Here is a 20,931-nt window from a genome sequence, read left to right as displayed (position 1 = left end):
ATCCACCAGCAATGAGGGAGCGAGTGGAACACCAAATAGAAATATTTTTTTCTTCTCATTTAACCAACCTTTAGCCGGTGAGAGTGGTTGAGGCACAAGAGGATCAGAGCAAAGTTCCAGTGGAAATTGTAGCTGCTCTTCATTGTCTGTAGAGGCTTCAACAAAGAAGAAATACACACATACATTAAACAGATATTTAACTAAACCCCCCAAATCTTGCCAGTATAAATAAGCACTACAGATTTAATTTAGTAAGTATTGACTAGAACACATTTATTCAACATAAATACATAGTGATGGACTGAGTGCAGATAAGCAATTAGATGTTCGCTAATAAATACAGCTGCAAAACTGCTTGGACAGAATCTAAATTCTGCTCAATAGGACTCGACTTAAATAGGAATATTTTAGCTAAACCAGCTCACGTGCTTTAAGTCTGCCTTGACTGAGTTAACTGTATCCAATAGCCATTTTGTTCTTATATTTTATCTAATAAAAAATTCCTATTTATACATAGTTCTTATATCTATTTCTTTTTAAAAGTGAATTTAGTGCTAGTGAAAGAAGCTGAATAGGCCTGGACACTTAAGTTCTCTAACCACTTAAGAGAAAGAACACAGGTGCAGAAGAAATCCCACTTCTACCCCCCAACTGGCCAATTAATGATTTGGACTCTTTCAACCTTAGCTTTGAAGGGCCATCTCTAGAGATGAGAAAAGAATTCAAACTTCAAAGCTCAGTACATTTTTGCAGAGACAGCAGCAAGGATACCAATTGTGACCTGAACTCAACACTTCAGTGCCAGAAACTAGACTAAAATTATCATCTTAATTCAGAAATGCTACTGAACAGTCATAAAATGACAACTGCTTTCAGTTACTATTGAACTGATCTAGATTTAAACCAGTAAAGGTGCATGGCTCTGTATCTCATTACCAATCTCCATCATTAATAGTTCATTCCATAAATAAAGTCTACCTACATTTTTTAGAAAATGCATCCTTCCTCAGTTTAGCATGGGTGCTCTTTTAGCAAGCTCATACACAAATTGCATACATCTTTTCTATTCCCTTCAGAATATTTTACATTTTACTGTGTTCCAAAAAGTCAGCTAACCTGGTTTTCTAAGCACTGTGAATAATTAATTTTCCAGAATCTTGTGAAAAGATTTTGCAATTTATAAGTAAAAACACAAGCATTTCATGATAGCCTCATCCTTTTATCCAAAGCACAGTGGTAGCAGAAAAATGCATGAGTAATTAAACCATTCATTCTTTGGAGTCCATTTAAAAATTTGTTTAAAAAATTGGAGAGTTGAATAAGGCTAAGGATTTCTTTCAGATAGTTGCAGATCTGTTGATTAGAGAGAGCTGTCCAGTGAAGAAGTGTGTGGTTGAATTGATAAACTAAAAGTGATATCATCTGCTACACAGTAAACATCTTTCTGATACAAATGATTAACAAGAATTAATAATTTCACCTCCCTCAAAATGATTACCCCTTTGCAGTGTTTTTTCTGCAGGAACTTTACTGGTTTGTAAAGCTTGATTTTTGTCAAATGTTATTGCAACCGCTGTGACTGTGACCTGCAATCATAAAGATACAGTACATTTTGTCAGTATAAAATCTCTCTTGTACAATCTTCCAATAGCTTTGCCAAAATTAACACTTTAGTATGGGAAAAATCATGCAGGCTATTGGGAGTAGCAATAAGTTGTTTTTTTAGCAGCACTTACATTTTTGTTACCTATATTCAAGGTGCTGTTTTGTGAGCACAGATATCTATGAAATGCCGTAGCCCATTAATGGCAATGTATGACATAAATAACAATATTTAAGACCCTTAATCATAGTAATTAGATGCTAACAAAGCAGCTTTCATTGCTAGAATGAAGAAATACAAAAGATATCATTCAAAACGACCTTCGATAGCAGAGATGATCTGAGAGCTGATATTGTCTAGGATCTGTCATCAAAAGATCCATCTAACAATGTTGAGCCAAGTTTAAAAAACAAAAGTGTGTGTGAATAAAACCAAACATAATTAGGTCTTTAACTCTATTTTCATCAATTCAGAGGATTGCAAAACATCTTATAAACGTGAGTTAATTAAGCCTCATTGTACTTTGAGGTAGGTAAGGAGTATAAAGGAACCTTTTCACTGGCCACAGAAATGAAGCAACACTTTTGTTGTAAACACAGGGCCTGCTTAATAGCTCACACCAACAAAACACACAATGTATCAAAAGTAAGTGAATAAACATAATGCATCCTCATGAAACTGCAAGAAAAAATTAGGTAGCCAAAACGAAGTTACTAAATTTAGAATTTGAAAAGGATGTTGGGTTAAGCAGCCATATTTTTATGGTATGTGCCAAGGAGCCTTCAAAAGCAACTAGTCAGAACCTTCAAATTCATATTTCATTGGAAAGATGGAATTCCATCAGAACAATAACATGCTGTGGTGCTGTTCTATATAATCAAAGGGAGAGTGTGAATTGCTGAATGAACAACACATCTTGTGGCACATAGTTCTTCCTTGAAGCTCCCTCAGCATACTAGTGACTCAGTCTAATCTAGGCTTTTTTTGTGCATGTTTTAATGTAATCAGAAAACGAAGTGGAATGGCTGCAGGCTTTAATTAATAAATTAGCAAAATTAGTTACCTGAATTATTTCATCCTCTGGAAGAGCAACTGTAAAATTTACGTGACAAAGGCAGCAGGGAATCATAGATCGTAGCTTAAAATATAGGCTCTGTTGAATACAAGATATTATTGTGTTATTCTAAAAAAAAAAAAAAAAAGTTAATTCTATATCTGGTTTATTCTGGAAAGAGAAAAGTCTGGATTTCTTTTTTGTAGTAAATATAATTACCCTATTACTTTCTCTTACTTAAGACTCAATTAGTGATTTCACTTGAAGTTTAAGGTTTCATGGTATGTTTTCTGTTCTATGAAAAGGTTTAATACTGTTGTTTCTATAACACATTGAGTCAAAGATTTGATTCTGATCTGATGTGTCTTAGGAGCTATTAGCATCATATCCAGCATTTTAAATATTGTAGAGCTGCTCAGGAACTAATTATAGATACAACCTAAAACAAGTCTATAAGTTTGTAAGGTAATCCTGAAGAAAATACAAAATGTTGTTTGCAATATAAAAAACGGTTCCTAACCTTCTGTAACTGTTATTCTTTGAGATGTGTTTCTCATGTCCATTCCAAGTAGGTGTGTGCGTACCACGTGCACAGTCACTGGAAGGTTTTTCCACTAGTCATATCCATAGCCATAGGGCCGGCTTTGGAGACCCTGGAGTAGCATCTTTATGGCGCCATATATAGGGCCCTGCCAACCCCTTACCTCTTCAGTTCCTTCTTGCCAAATGGCTCTGACAGAGGGGTAGGTGGGTGGGTCTTGAAATGGACATGAGCAACACATCTCGAAGATCAACAGTTATGGAAAGTTGGTAACCGTTTTTCTTCTTCAAGTGCTTGCTCATGTCAATTCCAAGTAGGTGACTCCCAAGCAGATCCATAGGAGAAGTGGTCTGATTTCAATGACCTGCAGATTGCAGTACCGCTCTACCCAATGCAACATCGTCTCTGGCTTGCTGTGTAATAGCATAGCGTGCAGCCAGGTGGGCCTTAATTGACGACACCGAGAGCACCTGCTGTTTGAGATGTAACAGATAGTCCGAGATGAGAGGGAGTACCCTTCTGCATTGGCCAGCTGGATAACTTTTTTCACTTAGCTAGGTAAATGGCCCTGTGGAAGGTTTTCTGCTGCAGAGGAGGATCTCTGACTGGTTCTGGGCATTCTAGTTCCAGAGGGTTCAACCATGGAGCTTCAACCTCATGGCATGGAGAGACTCTAGAGTGGGGTGACGAAGACGGCCATGGTTCTGAATGATCAAGTCTGGAACCAGTGCCAGACTGATAGGAGTTTCCACTGAGGTGGAGGAGCATGGTGTACCAGTGTTGGTGCAGCCATGCTAGGGCTACCAGAAATACAGAGGAACTTTCTTTCCTGACCTTCAGCAGAACATTAGAACAAGCAGGATGGGTGGAAAAGTGTAGAACAGATGGCCTGTCCAAGGGATGAGGAATGCATTTGCAATTGATCCTGGGTTGTGGCTTTGGAAGGAGCAGAACTGCATGCATTTCCTGTCTTGTCGCAAACGAATCTATGTCATGCACCACATCTGGGCGGAGAGACCACTTTGGTTGGGGAAAGACCTGCTGAGGTGGCTCCACCAACTCAATCTGAGACTCGGGCAGGTAGGACACCTCAAGGTGAACTGAGTGGGCTATGCAGAAGTCCCACAGTTTGAGAGCTTCCTGGCACAGGAGACAGGAGCATGCTCCACCATATCTGTTTATATAGAACATTGCTGTTGTATTGGCCATCATGACCGATACACATTTGCCTTCCAAGTGTGCTTGGAAGGTCTGACAGGCCAAGTGTACTGCCCTCAGTTTTCTTACATTGATGTGAAGTGAGAGCTCTGACTGGGACCAGACACCTTGGGTCCTGAGCTCCCCATCAGCTCAATGCTAAGGCACCACTGACCAGGAACAGTGAGGGGTAAGATGTAGAGTAGGGGACCCCTGTGCAGAACAACTGCGGATTGAGCCACCAGTAGAATGGGGACAGATCATACACTGAGGCTAGCGGGGCCTAGAGTGGTCTGAGATGTAGTCTGGCATGCTGAATGACATATATGCATGCTGCTAATTTCAGGCAGTTTGGGGCCATGATAAGGGGGGTACTGTTTTAACTCCTTCATGGTGGAGAATATAGTCTGGAATTGAGATTCTGGAAGAAAAGCCCTGACCTGCTGTAGTGGCAGGGCTCGGAAGATTTTGTAATGTGCTGGAGATAGTGACGCCGCGGGGCTAGTCTGAACTGGTTTGATTAGAATTGCTGGCACAGCACCCTAAGCAAGTTGCAGGGCTGGTTTCGCAACCTGCTGTGTAGCTTGTTTGGGTGCCAAAAGGAGGAGAAAGTGAGGAAAGAAGGTCATGTGCTGTAAATTAGCCAATACTTGCTGTTCCCTAGAGAATGCTGTATAAAAGCTTGAAATGCAAACTGCGCAATGAGACTCGGCCATGAATCCACTAGGATTGAGTGGCACAAACCCCCTGCAGCCGACTTCGCAGAGCTCGTTAGGGTCTCCCTCTGCTGTTTGGAGCGTAAGCTGTGATTAAAGATAAGTGTACCTAACTGGTGTGGGCGTGTTTTTATTCCTCACCTGGTATCCAGAATCTGCAGGCAGCAGTAATTGGGCTCTGCCTGGCATAACACCTGGTTTGAATCTAGTTCTGCCCCTATGAACTCTATCCTCTGAGTTGGAGTTAAGGTCCACTTCTGCATATTGACCAGGAGGCCCAACTTGGTGAAGGCTGACCTTATTAATTGTATGTCCGCTTCCACCTGCAACTTGATGCAAAATTTGCCAACCAGTCATCGAGGTACAGATAAGACTTGTACCTTCTGCTTCCTCAGGAATGCGGCAACAGACGCCATACGATTGGTAAACAGTCAAGAGGCCGCAGAAAGGCCAATGAAAGTAGCGTGAACTGGTTGTGGATCTGGTTGACTATGAACCAGAGAAATCTTTTGTGACTTGGAATGATTGACATGTGTCTTTCAAGTTGAGGGCATCATACCAATCCCCCGGATCCAAGGAGGGAATAATTGAGGCCAAAGGAACCATGAGGAACCTCAACTTCCTCATGAATCTGTTGGGGTTTCATAGGTCCAGAATGGGTCTAAGACCACCTTTGGCTTTGGGGATTAGGAAGTAGTGCGAGTAAAACCTTTTGCCCCTTAGCTCCCGAGGAACCTCCTCCACTGCTCCTATATTTAGGAGCACCTACACTTCTTGGATTAGAAGTTGCTTGTGAGAAGGCTCCCTGCAGAGGAACTGGGAGGGTATGGGATGAGAAGAAGGGGGAAGCTGTGAAGGGAGTATCCCACTTCTACCATGCCTACCACCTGACGATCCAACATGAACTAGGCCCATGCATGGTAAAAGTGCTATAGCCAGTTCGAAAAGAATAGGGGTGAAGGACCAGAGTCCTGAATTTGTATGCCACCCTCAGGCACACCATCAAAAGTTCTGTTTGGAACTGGAGGATTGTCTCGCCAGTCCTGGGCCTTGGTTGATAGAAGGCTGAGAGGATCTCCTCCTGTAATTCCTGCCTCGCTTAAGATTATACTCCTGCCTCGGTTGGGATTGGTAGAACCAAGGTACGGGCTGAGGTTTGAAATGCCTCCTCTGTGGCACTGGAATATGGAGGCCCAAGGATTTTAAAGTGGCCCGAGAGTCCTTAAGGCTGCGCAGCTTCGAGTCTGTCTGCTCAGAGAACAGTGCCAGACCCTCAAAGGGAAGGTTCTGAATTATCTGCTGGACCTCATGCGAAAGACCTGAGGCTTATAGCCATGAGCTCTGAAGCATTGCTACCACCAATGACATGGTGCGAGCTGCAACATCTGTGGGGCCACGTCCAGCGCCGCCTAAAGTGAGCTGCCTTGTCTTCCTCTATTAGGACTGAGAACTGGCTGCTGGACTCTGACAGTATAGACTCAGAGAACTTTCACACAGACCCCCAAGAGTTAAAATTGTATCTGCTCAAAACCGCCTGCTGGTTCGCAATAACAGAGTTGGAGCCCCCCAGCAGAATACACCTTTCTATCGAAAAGGTCCAATTTTTTGGCATCCTTTGCCTTTGGCGTGGGGCCTTGCTGTCCTTGCCTCTCTCGCTCATTAGTCGCTGCAACTATGAGCGACCCTGGTGGAGGGTGAGTATATAGATATTCGTGGTCCTTGGAGAATACAAAATATTTTCTCTCTACCCTCTTTGTAGTTGGAGGCAGAAAAGCAGGAGTCTGCTACACAGACTTCATTGTGTCACGAATGGTTTTTATTAGTGGCAGTGCTATCCTGAATGGGCCTGCAAGGGCTAGTGTGTTTATGATAGGGTCTGCGTTGTCGGAGACCCCCTCAGTTTGGAGCCCCAAATTCTGCGCCACTCTCCTTAAGAGCTCCTGATGAGCCCTGCTGTCATCCACAATCAGTGCCGCTGAGGACATCCACTATAACTTCATCTGGAGACAAAGATGACGACGCTCTGACTGGGGCAGTCTCTTGACCTTCTGCTCCTAGAGGATCCAGCGGTGCCAGTTCCTCAAACTTGGTGCCAGCATCGACATCACGCTCGGTGCCTGGCTTGACATCATATTCGGTGCCGGTTCCAGTACCATACGGTGGCACACCACCGACTGACGTGAGTGATATCTGCTCCCAAAGGCAGGTGATAGCTACCTTTCCGATTGCTAACCCTGAGCCTGGTAGAACACCCAAGCTGTCCAAAAGGGCCATTGAGATGGCATCTGCCCCTGTGGCAGCCAAAGCATGGGGAAGGGCTGACCAACCTCAGTCCTCTGGTGTCGCCTCTCTGATCAGTGCCAGCTTGTCATAGAGGAGCAGGACTCTGCTGCAGAGTCAAAGCCCAACAATTCACTTCACAGGGACCATGGTGGTGCGGTTCCCGACGGTGCTGAGGAGCGATGCCTGGGAGATGGCAACCGTGGCATCATAGCCTGCTTTTCCCTGGGTAGCAGCAGAGTTTTTTCAGCACCGGTGGTCTGGCATCCGGGGCACACTTGCAACTGGCAAGGGATGGCAGCGCTGTGTTTTCTATCAGCTCCCTGACTGCTTCAAAAGCTTCTAGCATGGAGGGGAGCTGTAGGTCTTCCTCGCTGGTCTCCCTGGGTGGGGAGTCCGAAGGCACCAGACTTGATAGACCCCTCCCTGTGGCCGGATTCAATGGTACCACAGCCAAGAGTACGGCACCTGAGTGGCATGATGCGGGTCGCACTCACTTCAAGTCCTTACATCCCATTGTTTTGGGCATCGGAAAGCATCCCCAGTCTGTCTTTCTCTGCTTCTTATGCAGAAGAGGGGAATGCAAGCAGTGCCGCATGAATGAGGTATCTCTTGGTGCTGGTGATCCATGGTGGTGCTGAGGGTTTTTAGATGCAGATTCCTTCCTTTGCGCCATCTCTCTATGGATGCCGGTGTGCTCTGCACCAAAGCTGACATACTAGGTGTCAGCTCGCCCAGGCTTGGCACTGAGTGTTCAGGGAGCAGTCTTCATTAGGATGAACTTTAGTCTCTGACTCCTCTTTTTCTTTGTCCTAGAGTGGAATCCCCTGCAGATCTTACGGCGATCCCTTTGATGGATCTCCCCAAGGCACTTTAGACAAGTGGTATAGGGATTGCTCTTGGGCATGGGCTTTTTGCAAGCCCCATGTGGGTTAAAGCCGGGGGAACAAGGCATTCCCAGTCCCTGGAGAAGGGAAGGTGACCCCAATAAGCGAGGTCCTAACTAACTAAACCAACTATAACTATAAACTACAAACTAACTCAAACTATTTGACTATTTACAGGTATTAGTTTAAAATAACCACTAAGAAAATGCTTGCAGAGCAAAAGAAAATTTATGTTCCAGCAACCATCACGGGCGGTAAGAAGGACTGAAAAAATGGGGGATTGGCAAGGCCCTATATACGGTGCCATGAAGGTGCGACTCCAGGAGGCTCCAGAGCCGACCCTACATATACCATTAGGGGAAAAATCTTCCGGTGACTGTGCATGTGGCGTGCACACACCTACTTGGAATCAACATGAGCAAGCATTCAAAGAACCACCTAAATTTCATGTTACCTTTGTTTAAATGAATACATACATCTGGAAACTAGAATGCTTACCTTAAGTAGATTCTCACAGAGATCATTAAAGTTCTTGTTAAGTGTTTGATTTGTCAGGTTAATGTTGCTTAATCTGGATACTCTTACTGAGGTGAACATCTGAAGCAGAAACATAAAAGTTTATCTTTATCTTCCTCAATTTTAAATCCATATGTTCCAACAGTGGGAACAAAGCAATTGATTAAAGACATTAATTATCACTAGTAGCCATGGTGAATAGAGAAAAAGGAAGAAACAAAAATGACAATCTGTGATCAGACACTGGAGGAATGTATCTGTCCTTTATGAAATTTTACAAACAAAAGGAAGTGTCCAGGGAAACTCTATAAACAACTGTATATCATATACAAAAATGATCAGTGACAAAGTAGTGCTATGGAAAAAGGACATGTATTTTTTATTTGCCTCACATGTAAGTGTATGTGTGTATATAGATTTATTATCTAGCATTAATATTTTGTGAAAGCATGTGTGATACAGATATATCTATACCCTCTCACTCCCCCCCATAGGATGTCCTTCTCAAAAACACAACTTTTTTTTTTTTGTAAACATAAGCTTAGGTATTCAATCTCATCTGCAGATCTGAAAGCTGGCCCAGGTTCTAAACGTGTCACTCATCAACAGCAAACAAGGTTCTGCAGGCCAAATGATACCCGCAGTTACACCCATGCAACCCCTTTACCTTGAAAGGAATTGCACAGGTCTAACTAAGTGGACCTTCTAAAAACTATTCTGTTGATTATGCACAATACGGCTCACATTTTCTTGGCTGAAATGACTCTGCAATGCAAAAGAAGTACAAAGCAGTAAAAACTGATTTTGGTCACTATTCAGTTATCTGGTTAAACAAAAGGAATGAGTAAGGGGATGTCATTTTAAATTCATTTTTCAGAGTACAACTGCTCTCTAAAATTTATTGTAATGTCAACAGTATATTTGTATACAAGTTTGGTTAAGAAGGTCTTTTTGTTTTTAAAAGCAACTTTACCTGTATATCAGAAGTCCAGTTATTTATGCCAGGCATAATTTCTGTGTTACAACTGTAAAAACCTGTTAAAGAAAATATTCACATATATAAAGGGCTGTGCATTGAAGTAGTGCAAGGTTTTCAAAAGCTAAATTAACTTTCCACAGTACTTTTTTCAAATGTTACTACGCATAAATTGAATAATGTACAGCAGTACTACAGGAATATACCAGCATTCTAATATAAGGTATTGCATACTAAAGAACAAAGATTAAACATATTTTCTGCAAAAACCTACATAGCAGAAAAAATGTAAAGCATTAGTAAATAAACAATATTCTTAAAAGTATAAAGCTCCATTAATATAGTTTTTATATTATTAATCTTTTTTCATTTGTCAAAAATGCCTCACTGAACAAGAAAGTCAGGCCTAGAAGAGCATGTAACCTAAAAATGGGGTATTATACAGCAAGTCAAGACAAAGTGTTATAGAAGTTCTGACCATTTTGGCAAGCAGCTCCTAATTTCTATATTACATATGACTACATTAATCATATATAATTAATAAAGTATGGACAGGAACGAACTGGATGTTAAATCAAAATGGAATTACAAGTAGGTTTATTTTGAAAGTGATAATAAGTATACTTTGTTTTTAATGTAAATACAATGGCTATGGTCTTGACTAACCATGAAACAACAGACATTGATAAAACTCATATGTACATTGTCTGAACATCATTCATAAAAGTACTATGTTATACACCACAGATACAATAATTATACAAACTCAGGGTCAACTTCTACAAGGAGATGGGCACCCTCAGTTCCCACAAGTTTAGTGAAAGCTGCAGGCACTCAGCTTTTTCCAAGAAAAGCTGTCCGTTGGAAAAGAACAGAAAAGCTGTTCCCAAGAAATCAACTCTTGGGATTGGGCCCTAGGGAATTATTCCATGTCATCGTTGATGCAGAACATAATTAAAAGGAGTGCCATTTTAATGTCACTGTAAATAAAAATGAAAGGAGTAGTGCAAGTGTATATGGGCTATCAAAATATAACCAAGAGGAAAAGACTAAGGATATGTCTACACTACAATCTTAAGTCAACCTAGGTTAGGTTGACTTACAGTCACTGCAGTAATTACTGCGGTGGCTGATGTCCACACTACCTCCCCTTCTGTTGATGAAGCATGTCCTCACCAAGAGCGCTTCCACCCACTGAAGAGGGGCAGTGTGGGGAGCTGAAAGCCAGGACTTGCAGCTCCCCGCTGGGAACCCAGCTGCCCTGTCCCCCGCCCTCCTCCGGGCTTCTCACCTTCTTGCTCCCACCTGGGACCAGAGAAGAAGCCAACCGGGGCTTCTTGCTTCCAGAGGGGAGATCCGCGCCCCAAGTATGGCTGCCATGCTCCCAGCGGGGAACCAAGAGCCCGGGAGGGCAGCTAGGCTCTGAGCCAAAAGCCTTGGTGCAGCTGGGCTCTCTGCCAGCAGTGGGGAGTCAGGACCCCAGGGGGTGACAAGGCTCCCCAGGAAGCAGCCAACAGCCAATGTAAGGAGCACAGTGTTTGCACTGTGTAGACACTGTGTCGCCCTAACTACACTGTCATAAGCCCTACCTACAGCTCTTGTGGATGTGGAGTTATGACGTCAGTGTAGTAGAGCACTTACATTGGTGGGAGCAAGGCTGTAGTGTGTATCCTAACATAGAAAGGTCAACATAAGATGCCTTATGTTGACCTAACTGTGTAGTGTAGACCAGGGCTAGAACAGGACTAAAGGAACATAGCACAAGTCAAAGTTGCTATCTTGGGTATATGGCCCTCATCACCACAGTATCTGTGGGCCTCATGACCTTTAATTAATTTTATCCTCAACATCCCTGTGAAGTAGGGAAGTACTATTATCCCCATTTTACAAATGGGGAACCAAGGCATACAGATTAAGTGATCTGCCCAAGATTATACTGAACATCTGTGTTGGGGTAGAAAATGAACCTGGTTTGTTTTCTATGGCCCAGGCTAGCACCACTGGACCATCCTTCTTCTCTGCTAGACAATCAAGCAAATGGACATAGAGAATCATTGAAAAATATGGCAAAAATAAAGAAATAAAACACAATTTTTGAAGCAAGTGACAATTTATTTTGCTCTCTTAAGCATATTAAACAATCCTTTTAGTTATGTTTTTATAACTAAAATAAACTCCTCCTTTTCCCAAATACGGTTTCTTTTGTCCATCCTCTGTGTTACTGGTATTATCTATGGTAGTACGAATGTATGCCCTAAAAAACAAAACAAAACAAAAAAACCCTTCAGTTATGTATTCTCATAATAGAGCTTTTCCAACTGCCAAATTATGCTACAAAAGTGGAGCATTTTCTTTTCAAGGCAAACATTCGGGGCTTTGCCAGTGATGTCCATTTGAACATATTATCCACCAGCTCAAAACCAGGGGAAAGCCTTGATCCTCAGCAGACCTAGGTGCTTGTGATTTGTGGCAGAGACATCTATACCATTGGGAATACACTGCACCCTGTTTTATTAGTTATAAATACAAAGTAGTAATAAACACATGAAAAAAATGCTCACTAGATAACCCAGGGACCAATCCTGCACACTCTTACTCAGGTGATTAGTCCAGTTAACCTCAGCAAAAGTATTCATTGCAGGTTTGGACCCTAGAACAACAGGAAAGAAACAGCCCTCTTTCTACTTCTTTGGGCATGCAGACCGAATTAACCTTTCTGAACCAATAGATTGGACACAAAGTTAAGTTGATAAATTTGATCTTTCTGCTTTTAATACAGAAGGGATAAGAACACACTATTTTTAATAATCTTCTCCTTAAAATATTTTTTCTAGTTCAAACTGGCTAGTGGAAATTTTAGGAAGATGTTAGTTTTTGCTTTAGTTTCACAGATTCAGACCAAATGTTTTGTAAAAAGATATATGGGAAGTGCTTATTAAAACTACTGCATTAAGTAGGTCTTGCTGTATTAATTCATGCAAGTGAATTATAATTTCCAGTTTCAGTTTGGTAGACATTATGAGGTGAGAGAAAAGTGCTCTTACACTGAAGGACTGCTCACACATGATATACACAAACACAATATAGATACCATAACATAGGATAATTACCTTTATTCCTATGGTTGTCATTTCACAGGTTCAGAAGTTAGATGTTTCTTCAGATGAAGATTTCCATATGTCCAGGCATGCCGTTAGCTTCCCGAAAGAAACACAAAACCTCTGTCTTCTAAGCACATGAAAAACCAGCCAAACTTCTCTTCATAAAGTTTAGTCACTTTAGTTGTTACTGATGAACTGGATAACTTTTCACAAGAAAATACAGCAAAAGAAGTGTCCTTTCAACTAGTGCAGCCCTGCCATGATGGCATGGAAAGAATTATTTGATTATGAGATTAAAAATCTATGTCTTGTGAAACTAAATAATCATTGGAATAATCTGCTTATCACCTTGCATAATATAAACAGAATCCTCAATTATAACAAATGACTAGTTCCAAAAATGCCTTATTTTTTTTCCACCCCAGGATTCTTTTTCATAAATGTTGCCATTGTTTGACTGTTATATAAATATGATCACAGTATTGTATAACTGATAACATTTCTTGTTGCTTTCAAATAAAAGTCTGTATTTCGTGAAAGCTATACTTAAAAGAAATTAACAACAAGTTCTGTAACTGCATTTCAAAGTTCATACAAGACTGGATGCTATGGATACCATGAACATAAAGCAAGCTGGAAGACATGATAAAAGAAGACTATGTGTAACAACATGAAGATGATATTTCACAACTATGAAGAACAACTGCAGTTCTTATCTACAAGGACATTCTTGAAAGCTCAGAGCAAGTGTGTTTTAACTAACTGCTTGCTATTAAATGTAAGTTTATAATGGAGTTGGGGCCCAGAATGCTGAAGTTCCATGAGAAGCAAGGAAATTGGTCCTAAAGAATTCTGTTTTAAGCTTAAGTGTATATACATTTCTATAATCAACCATATCAATACTACACATGAAGAGAGACAAAGTTTGAACTAACAGGCTGCTACAACAAAGAAGAAAACCAATCTGAATTTTGGAAAACAAATAAGTACTGTTTCAAAAAACAAAAGGAAAGTACAAGTTCCTTGAAAAAAGATGTTGAAACCAGGGGGGAAAAAAGCAAACAAAAAGATTATTTATAAGTGCGAATCGAAAGGTAGGAATATTTTTTTCAAAGAAGAAACGGGCATAATGTTGTATAGTAGCTAGCATATTATGCAATATATACATTGTTTTTTTTAATAATGTTGCTAAATAACAAAAGTATAGGCCACTAACATCTCATGAAGTTCTAGCATCAATTCTGCTACACTGTCAATATTCATCTATGGAATTCTGAAAATCTAATTCTCTTGTTCAGTACCAAGCTTTGATGTTGCTAAAGTCCTTGTCAATCTATAAAGTATTGAAGAAATTAGTACCCGGTTTGCTATTATTTATTACACTGCTGCTTTCTAGACAAAATAAGCCTTGTGGATTTGGATGAAAAACATGATATTGTGGGTGAAATAATTAAGAAACCCACACTTTGTCTTCTTGGACTGTGTCTTCTCAACAGAAACAGACACAGTTTAGAAAGCTCCAGTGGAAGATACAGGTAGACTTTCATATGGAGAGCAGCATGGAAATGAATGCTGTCACATTGAATGGAAAAAAAATAAAAACTGTTGAACGCCACATGAGATCTAACAAGTAATACTGTTCAATTTAAACAACACTCCTGGAATAAAACACAATATCTAATGGAGATGTCATATTATATGGCTAAAAGTTACTGCAACAAGATAAACACTACCTACTCATTACAAGAGGTAAATTGCTTTGCTCACCCATTCTCACCTCCTACTCAATGACTGTCTTTAGACCTCAAGTACCTGGCTTTCATCCACCTCCCCCATTGTTCCCTATGCACTTGTATATGTATATGATGATCCTATGTTTCTCATTTCTACCTCTGCATCTGACGAAATGAGCTGAGCCTCACGAAAGCTTATGCCTGCTAAAATTAAATTTGTTAGTCTTTAAAGTGCCACAGAACTCTCGTTGTTTTTACTACTTACATGTCAGCCATCCAGAATATAGCAATCTGCAAATACTGAATTACTAGTGCAAAAACCCAAGAATTTTTAAATGTTTCACTCTACAATGAAATTACTTGATTTCTTGATAAGATATAAGATAAGCATATAACTGCGTATTGGGAAGCAATCTTCCTTATCTCAGGTTTCAATCAGCACATTCTCAAGAAAGACAAAGTATTTGTCCTCTGTGAGATTTGACCCACACTAATCAATTGCAATACAAAGAATTTTTTTTTCCATTTGTGACCTTGCATGAAATAAAAAAATTCTCTATTATCCAGTATATTGTGAAAAAGACTGCCAGCAGTTTATAAAACTATTCATTTTAACCACATAGCATTCAAATTTTGTTTACTCTACCTGGAGGTGGTGGAACATCTGTCAGTAAAGAATGTACATCTTCCATTGCATCTGTATCATCAATCTGAAACAAATCATACTATATAAAACACATACTATGATTTCAATTGGCAGTATCAATATGACAAAAATTCTATAAGGTTATTACTAGATACAAAAATGTTTTTTTTAATAGGTGAATTTATTTAGATGCCTAAATAAATGAATAATTTGGGAATTGCTGGGTAGTTGGCACTTTTGAAAATCAGTCCACTTATTTAGGCTCCTAAATAAGGGCTTTAGCTGAACCTTAGACATCCAGTTTTGAAAAAACATACCGAAGTTTTAAAATTTCATGTTTACTTCTGAAAATATGAGGTGGATCAATAAATAGGCAAACTAAACAAAATACAAACCAATTGCTCAATTTTTTTACAATAAAAAACAAATATTCCATTTCTTCAAGTTTCAGTATAATTTTCATTTGTCCACTTTCAAGTTTAAAATTCCAGAATTTTTGATTTAGCACTTTCAGGGAAACAAAATTTTATATTAATGCTTCACAATACTTCAAAGTATTCAATTTATTTAAATAAATTGCTTTTTAATGAACCTATAACTTCAGAATACACACACATATTTCAAATATTAAGTTATAACATACATCTTTTCACTCCAGGTTTTTCTGTTTTCTGAAGGCCATTTAGTCTAACAAAATTTTAGACACAAAGAATTCTAGCTTCTCAGCCATTAAATAAAAAGACACTATAATAGGAGCCTCAAAAAGTAAAGGAATTTTATTAATAATCACAAAAAATTATGAAATTTTGGGAATATAGAACTGAATGCTGAGATGCTATCATACAAACTATTTTAGGCTTGCCTCAGTGATGACTGCCTCTCTTTTAGGTAGCTGAAAAGGAATTTCCAATTAGCTTTTTACCACCATCTATGTACTGTTTGACAAAGGTGACCAGAAGGAGGATCTCTTTCGGGATGTGGTTCATATGCAGAGACATATGTGCTCAAGAACAACAGGAGAGAGGAGTAGAGGGTTGCTTCAAATTTCAATTAACAGTTTCTATTGATACAAAAATTAATGAGCTGTTCTACAATTCAGGATGCTCTGGAAATAATTAAGAAGTCCTTTGTCTGTTTTTCACACATTTTTCAGGATGAAAGGTAGGACCATGTGCATCACAGACATGGATATTACCTCCAAGACAAAAGCATCCTTTTTCCCATGTGAAAGGTCCAGTTCCATAACTTCATCAGAACTTTCTGACTGAGATCTTAGCAGCCTGGAACGCTGTCTTGGTTCTGGAAAGGGAGACCCAATGATTTCCTCAGGTATCTCCTGAAAACAGTATTAAAATAAAATTCATTTATGTATTCCATGTCTTAAAACTCATTTGAAATTTTAACAACTTGCCATCACACAGTTTTAAGACCCAAAAACATTCGGAACATCTTTCTATTTAGAACTAATTCTATTGACAATGTAAATCCTATTTTCTGTTTTTAATTCCATCTTGCCCTTTTATTTTAGTATTTTCTTTATCACTACTAGGGATATGTGCATACAGGATTTATCTCCCTATTTCAGTCATTCCTGCCACTTATACCACAGACAGGGTTACTATTTCTGGTAAGGAGTAAGAATTAGCTCCACAACAGCCAACTGTCGTGACTTAAGGAGAGTTGTATATACAAAAATTATGTTTTTATACAACTTCCCTAGGTAATGATAGTGAAAAACTAATTTTTCATTATACACGTAGATAATGCAGACGGTGACTGTAAGAAGTATGTCAGATCTATTAATAACTAGGATAGATGACCCGCTGAAGTCTATTTAAGATATAAAATCTATTCACAAAAAATGTACTTTTTTGCAATTTTTTAAAAAATTTTAATTTTTTGCCCTTGTCAGTTTCCACTCAGGTTTAAGAACTGAGATGTTGCATATTCTGCACCAAATTGAGAGAGAGGAACAGAACTTATTATCAACGTTATCCCTATCAGCGATGAGTAGTGTTAACCATCCATTCTTCCTCAGTAGTTTCTGGATGCATTGGAGAATTATATGAGATGTACTTTATTCACTTATTTCTGTTCTTATATGAGGAACGTTAAGAACAAAAAAACTGCTAAGGATCTTCTCTCTGAGTTTACTAGGAAGAGTGTCTACTGGGGAAAATATGTAGGATGTGCAATGCAGAGAGCTTCCTGTAATCAAAGAAGTGGGAAGAGCTGAAGATTCCATGACATCTATTAAGAGATCTCACTATGCCAATCTATGCCAATTAACCTACAGGCCACTCCAGTCTGGTATACACTTAAAAATTAGATCAATCTAGATACATCGCTCAGGGCTGTGAAAAATTTCACACCCTGAGCACTGCAGGTAAGGTGATTTAACCACCAATGTAGACACAGCAAGGTTAACAGAAGAACACCTCTGTTGACCTAGCTACTGCCTCTCAGAATGGTGAATTAACTACCTCTTCCGTCAATGTAGGAAGTGCATATGCTGCAGCAGCACCACTGTCATGCTTTTAGCGTAAATAACCTCTGTTACTAAGAGGAATGGGGTGCCTTAAAAAACCATCAGATAGAAATAGAGAGGGAACTTTGCATGGAGCATTTCAACTTAGAATACATTTTTTTACAAGAGCTGCAAACCATAGAAAAATGAGATTTATATTGGAATTGTTGTTACAGGCTTAAGGCCCTATTTGGCAGAAAGCGAAATGTGTTCTGCCTCTCAATGGTCAATGACACCTCCAGCTACACAGCTGGAAAGATTATCTATTTAAAAAATATATTAATTTTCCTTCTTGGTAGTGGCTATTTAGTGCTGATTCATGTGCACAAGAATGCCACTCTTGCCAAAGAGTTTCAGCTTGGTTCTTGGGCAGGATGAGTTCTTCTCTAGCTGACAGCTAGCCAGAAAAGTCATGTTAAGCCCCTTCACAGTCCAAAGATCTCAAAGAGCTCCCATATTTCCCTTTCTGGAATCTGTTTCTCTATTGGGACCAGTGAATTCCTACAGCTCCAGTTCTAAGAAAGCAGAGGGACAGCAACTGCCAGCCTACAGGTCATTTTATGTAAAAATACCTGTATGGGGCAGAAGTCTCCCACAATATCCTTCTCCAGTGAGGTAAATGGAAGGATCAAAGCAGAAAAAGAGTAGGATAAATGCTTCCAGTTTCCATAAAAAATTAAGGATTTTTTTTTCCTTATATGTGTATTTTTTTAAGTCTGCCAGGACTTGTCCCTTCCCTATTTTAGGGCTAAAGAGCTAATCCAGCCAGAGGACAGTAGGAATATCCATGCAGTTACAGAATTGCATAGTGACAGAGATGGGAATCTTATTTGTACTATTTTTTCTCCCCTTCAAATGTTCTTCAACTCCTAGCATGTAATAATAGGAGATTTCAGGATGCTCTCTGCTCAGACTAACCTTTCTTTCTAGTAGGATGGTCTGCAGTGAAGCCATCTTGTGAAGTCTGGAAGGCTATGTATATCTGAGGCTAGAGTGGACTCTTACCTATACAACCATGGTATACCATATTAATATTTAGCTACTCCATAAACAGATGTATTTAAATGATAGTTTGAGAATGCTTCCTGGCTATGAGGCTACAACTACTGCTGGAGCTAAAATCTCTAAGCCAAAGGATACATTATTACCAAGTTAACAAAGAGTACATGCAGACTATTATAGTGAAAGATGCTTTCTACTCTTCCACTGCTACACTCTAACTGGCTACTGTTCTCAGAATTGCCTAATCCTCAAAGTGCTGAATCTGATTTGGGCAAATGGATGGGGAATTCTATAGACACCAGCCATTCAGAGCATAGAGATTTACATATCTGGAATAAGGTGATTATATAAATCTCTGCTCTGATTGCCTAAAACAGAGTTCGGGGATTTTCATATTGATAAATGACCATCCCCTCAAATCAAACCTCTTCAGCTAAGGATCAGTAACCATTCCAGTTTAGTATGAACTGAATTTGATATGGAATATTCTCCTTTTTGAGAGTTGTATAAACTTTACTTACAGGAGGGTTAATCTCATAAAGCTCCTTGTTTTTTGCTATTGTCTCATTTATTTTTTTTTGCATGTGAGATATATGCTGTTCATAGGTGCCATCATTTGGAGTCTTCCCAGCAATCTGAATACCACCAGGGGTCGGCAAAGCTGTCAGATACACACCTGTGGCAGACTTTTAAAAAATAAATAAATAAGTCAGTAAGAAAACAACAAAGATGTTCAAGAACAAAATATGCCCGCTGAAGTTTAATTATAATTTATTTTACTTCTAGTAGTTTAAAATATTTATAGTTTTCCATAGTGCCCAGGATTTTAATGTATTCACCAGTACAATTTATATGTTTATGTCAAGACTTCCTACTGTGGTAAATTAATCCATCTTTATTATTTGTAGATTCAAAACAATATGCTTTGCAGCACCCTTCTCTCCATGTTAGGGAACTCTCCCTTAAGGAAAATCTTTAAATATGAATTGAAATCTCTACTTTTTCTTAAGGTTTCTTGTGTGTGGTTCCATGTCCAAAAATAGTTCAGCACTAGGAAATTTGTGACTGGTAATCTATACACAACAAATATGCAAAATACTCATTTATTGATTTTATCCTCAACTTCAACAGGTGTTATAATGATGTAGACCCTACGCATTTTGCATAAATAATTTAGAAAATCAAAATTCCCCAACATCAAAGACTTAAAATTTGTCTTTACAGTCTACTGTACCAAAAATTTGATTAGTTTATATTCTAATCTGTTATAAACCAGCTAGATTACTGAAGCATCCCTTTCACTCGTTATTCAAAAGCAATAGAAAATGGAAAGTTTTCTGGATTATTGCATAAGAATTTCTACAGTGTGAAAGCCAGACAGATATTTACCAGAACCTTACAGCTCTTTAAATAAACCAACTTAAAAAATAAAAAAAGACTTACAACACACCTGAATTAAGTTATTTCAACTGTTTTCTTAACAAAATTCAAACCTCTGACAAAGAACTTCTGTCAAGACAGCAATCTTAGAAAAGAAAACATGTTTCAGCATACACATTTTCACGTCTGAGGACAGGGAAAATTAAGTTCTCGCTTCACTACCCATGGAGATTTGGAATGAATCTGAAGATAAAATTCCTAGGATCATCACATACATACAGGTAAAATCAGTTACTATGGTCTTACCATTAACTCCTTCATCCCAAGTATACATTCATCTACTGAACACATTTGAGTATTAGATGTATTTGTATAATAAATTACTGGAATTGAATAAACTACCACTGAAGTTACTGAAGCTGACACAAGTGGGATATGGTACCGGTGCCGATGCACAAGGCACACGCATAGCATCAAAAGCTCCAGAATCAGTATCATTACAGTGTCATGATTAGTGTGATTCAGTGCCTACATCTATGTAACAGCTGAAGTAAAATAGAGAAACAAAGGCATCAGGAAGTTCAGTAGGTCCTAACATACTCCTGACCCAGTGACATGACTCATCAGTACCATCATCATCAGACATAGAATTAATGGAAGCTTTACACAGGCCAGGCCAGCAGTCGAAGACACATAAGGACTAGAGTTGTCAAGGTTGAACCGCAACTAAGGCCTAAATCCATGCTTCCTGGGAGACTGTACAATGCAATGA

The 20,931-nt window shown here is 39.3% G+C and overlaps 1 protein-coding gene across 24 annotated transcripts in view; it reads right to left on the bottom strand.

Moving 5' to 3' along the window:
* Window positions 1-20,931, bottom strand: part of C2CD5 (C2 calcium dependent domain containing 5) — a 120,494-nt gene that overhangs the window by 12,564 nt on the left and 86,999 nt on the right. For 10 of the 24 annotated variants that reach the window (XM_067559228.1, XM_067559230.1, XM_067559229.1 and 7 more), the window contains 8 exons: window positions 19,301-19,465; window positions 16,446-16,586; window positions 15,251-15,314; window positions 9,768-9,829; window positions 8,777-8,875; window positions 2,667-2,756; window positions 1,499-1,586; window positions 69-155 (listed from right to left, as the gene is read on the bottom strand). In XM_067559228.1, the coding sequence (XP_067415329.1) occupies window positions 69-155; window positions 1,499-1,586; window positions 2,667-2,756; window positions 8,777-8,875; window positions 9,768-9,829; window positions 15,251-15,314; window positions 16,446-16,586; window positions 19,301-19,465 (796 nt within the window). Of the gene's footprint in view, window positions 1-68; window positions 156-1,480; window positions 1,587-2,666; window positions 2,787-8,776; window positions 8,876-9,767; window positions 9,830-15,250; window positions 15,315-16,445; window positions 16,587-19,300; window positions 19,466-20,931 lie in introns of all 24 variants that reach the window. The other 14 variants (XM_067559210.1, XM_067559215.1, XM_067559218.1 and 11 more) reach the window with 5 other exon arrangements.

This window comes from Emydura macquarii, unplaced genomic scaffold, assembly GCF_026122565.2.
Source record: "Emydura macquarii macquarii isolate MOO-44397 ecotype Brisbane River unplaced genomic scaffold, CSIRO-AGI_Emac_v2 contig_2205, whole genome shotgun sequence".
NCBI lineage: Eukaryota > Metazoa > Chordata > Testudines > Chelidae > Emydura > Emydura macquarii.
This window is presented reverse-complemented; position numbering and strand designations above follow the sequence as displayed.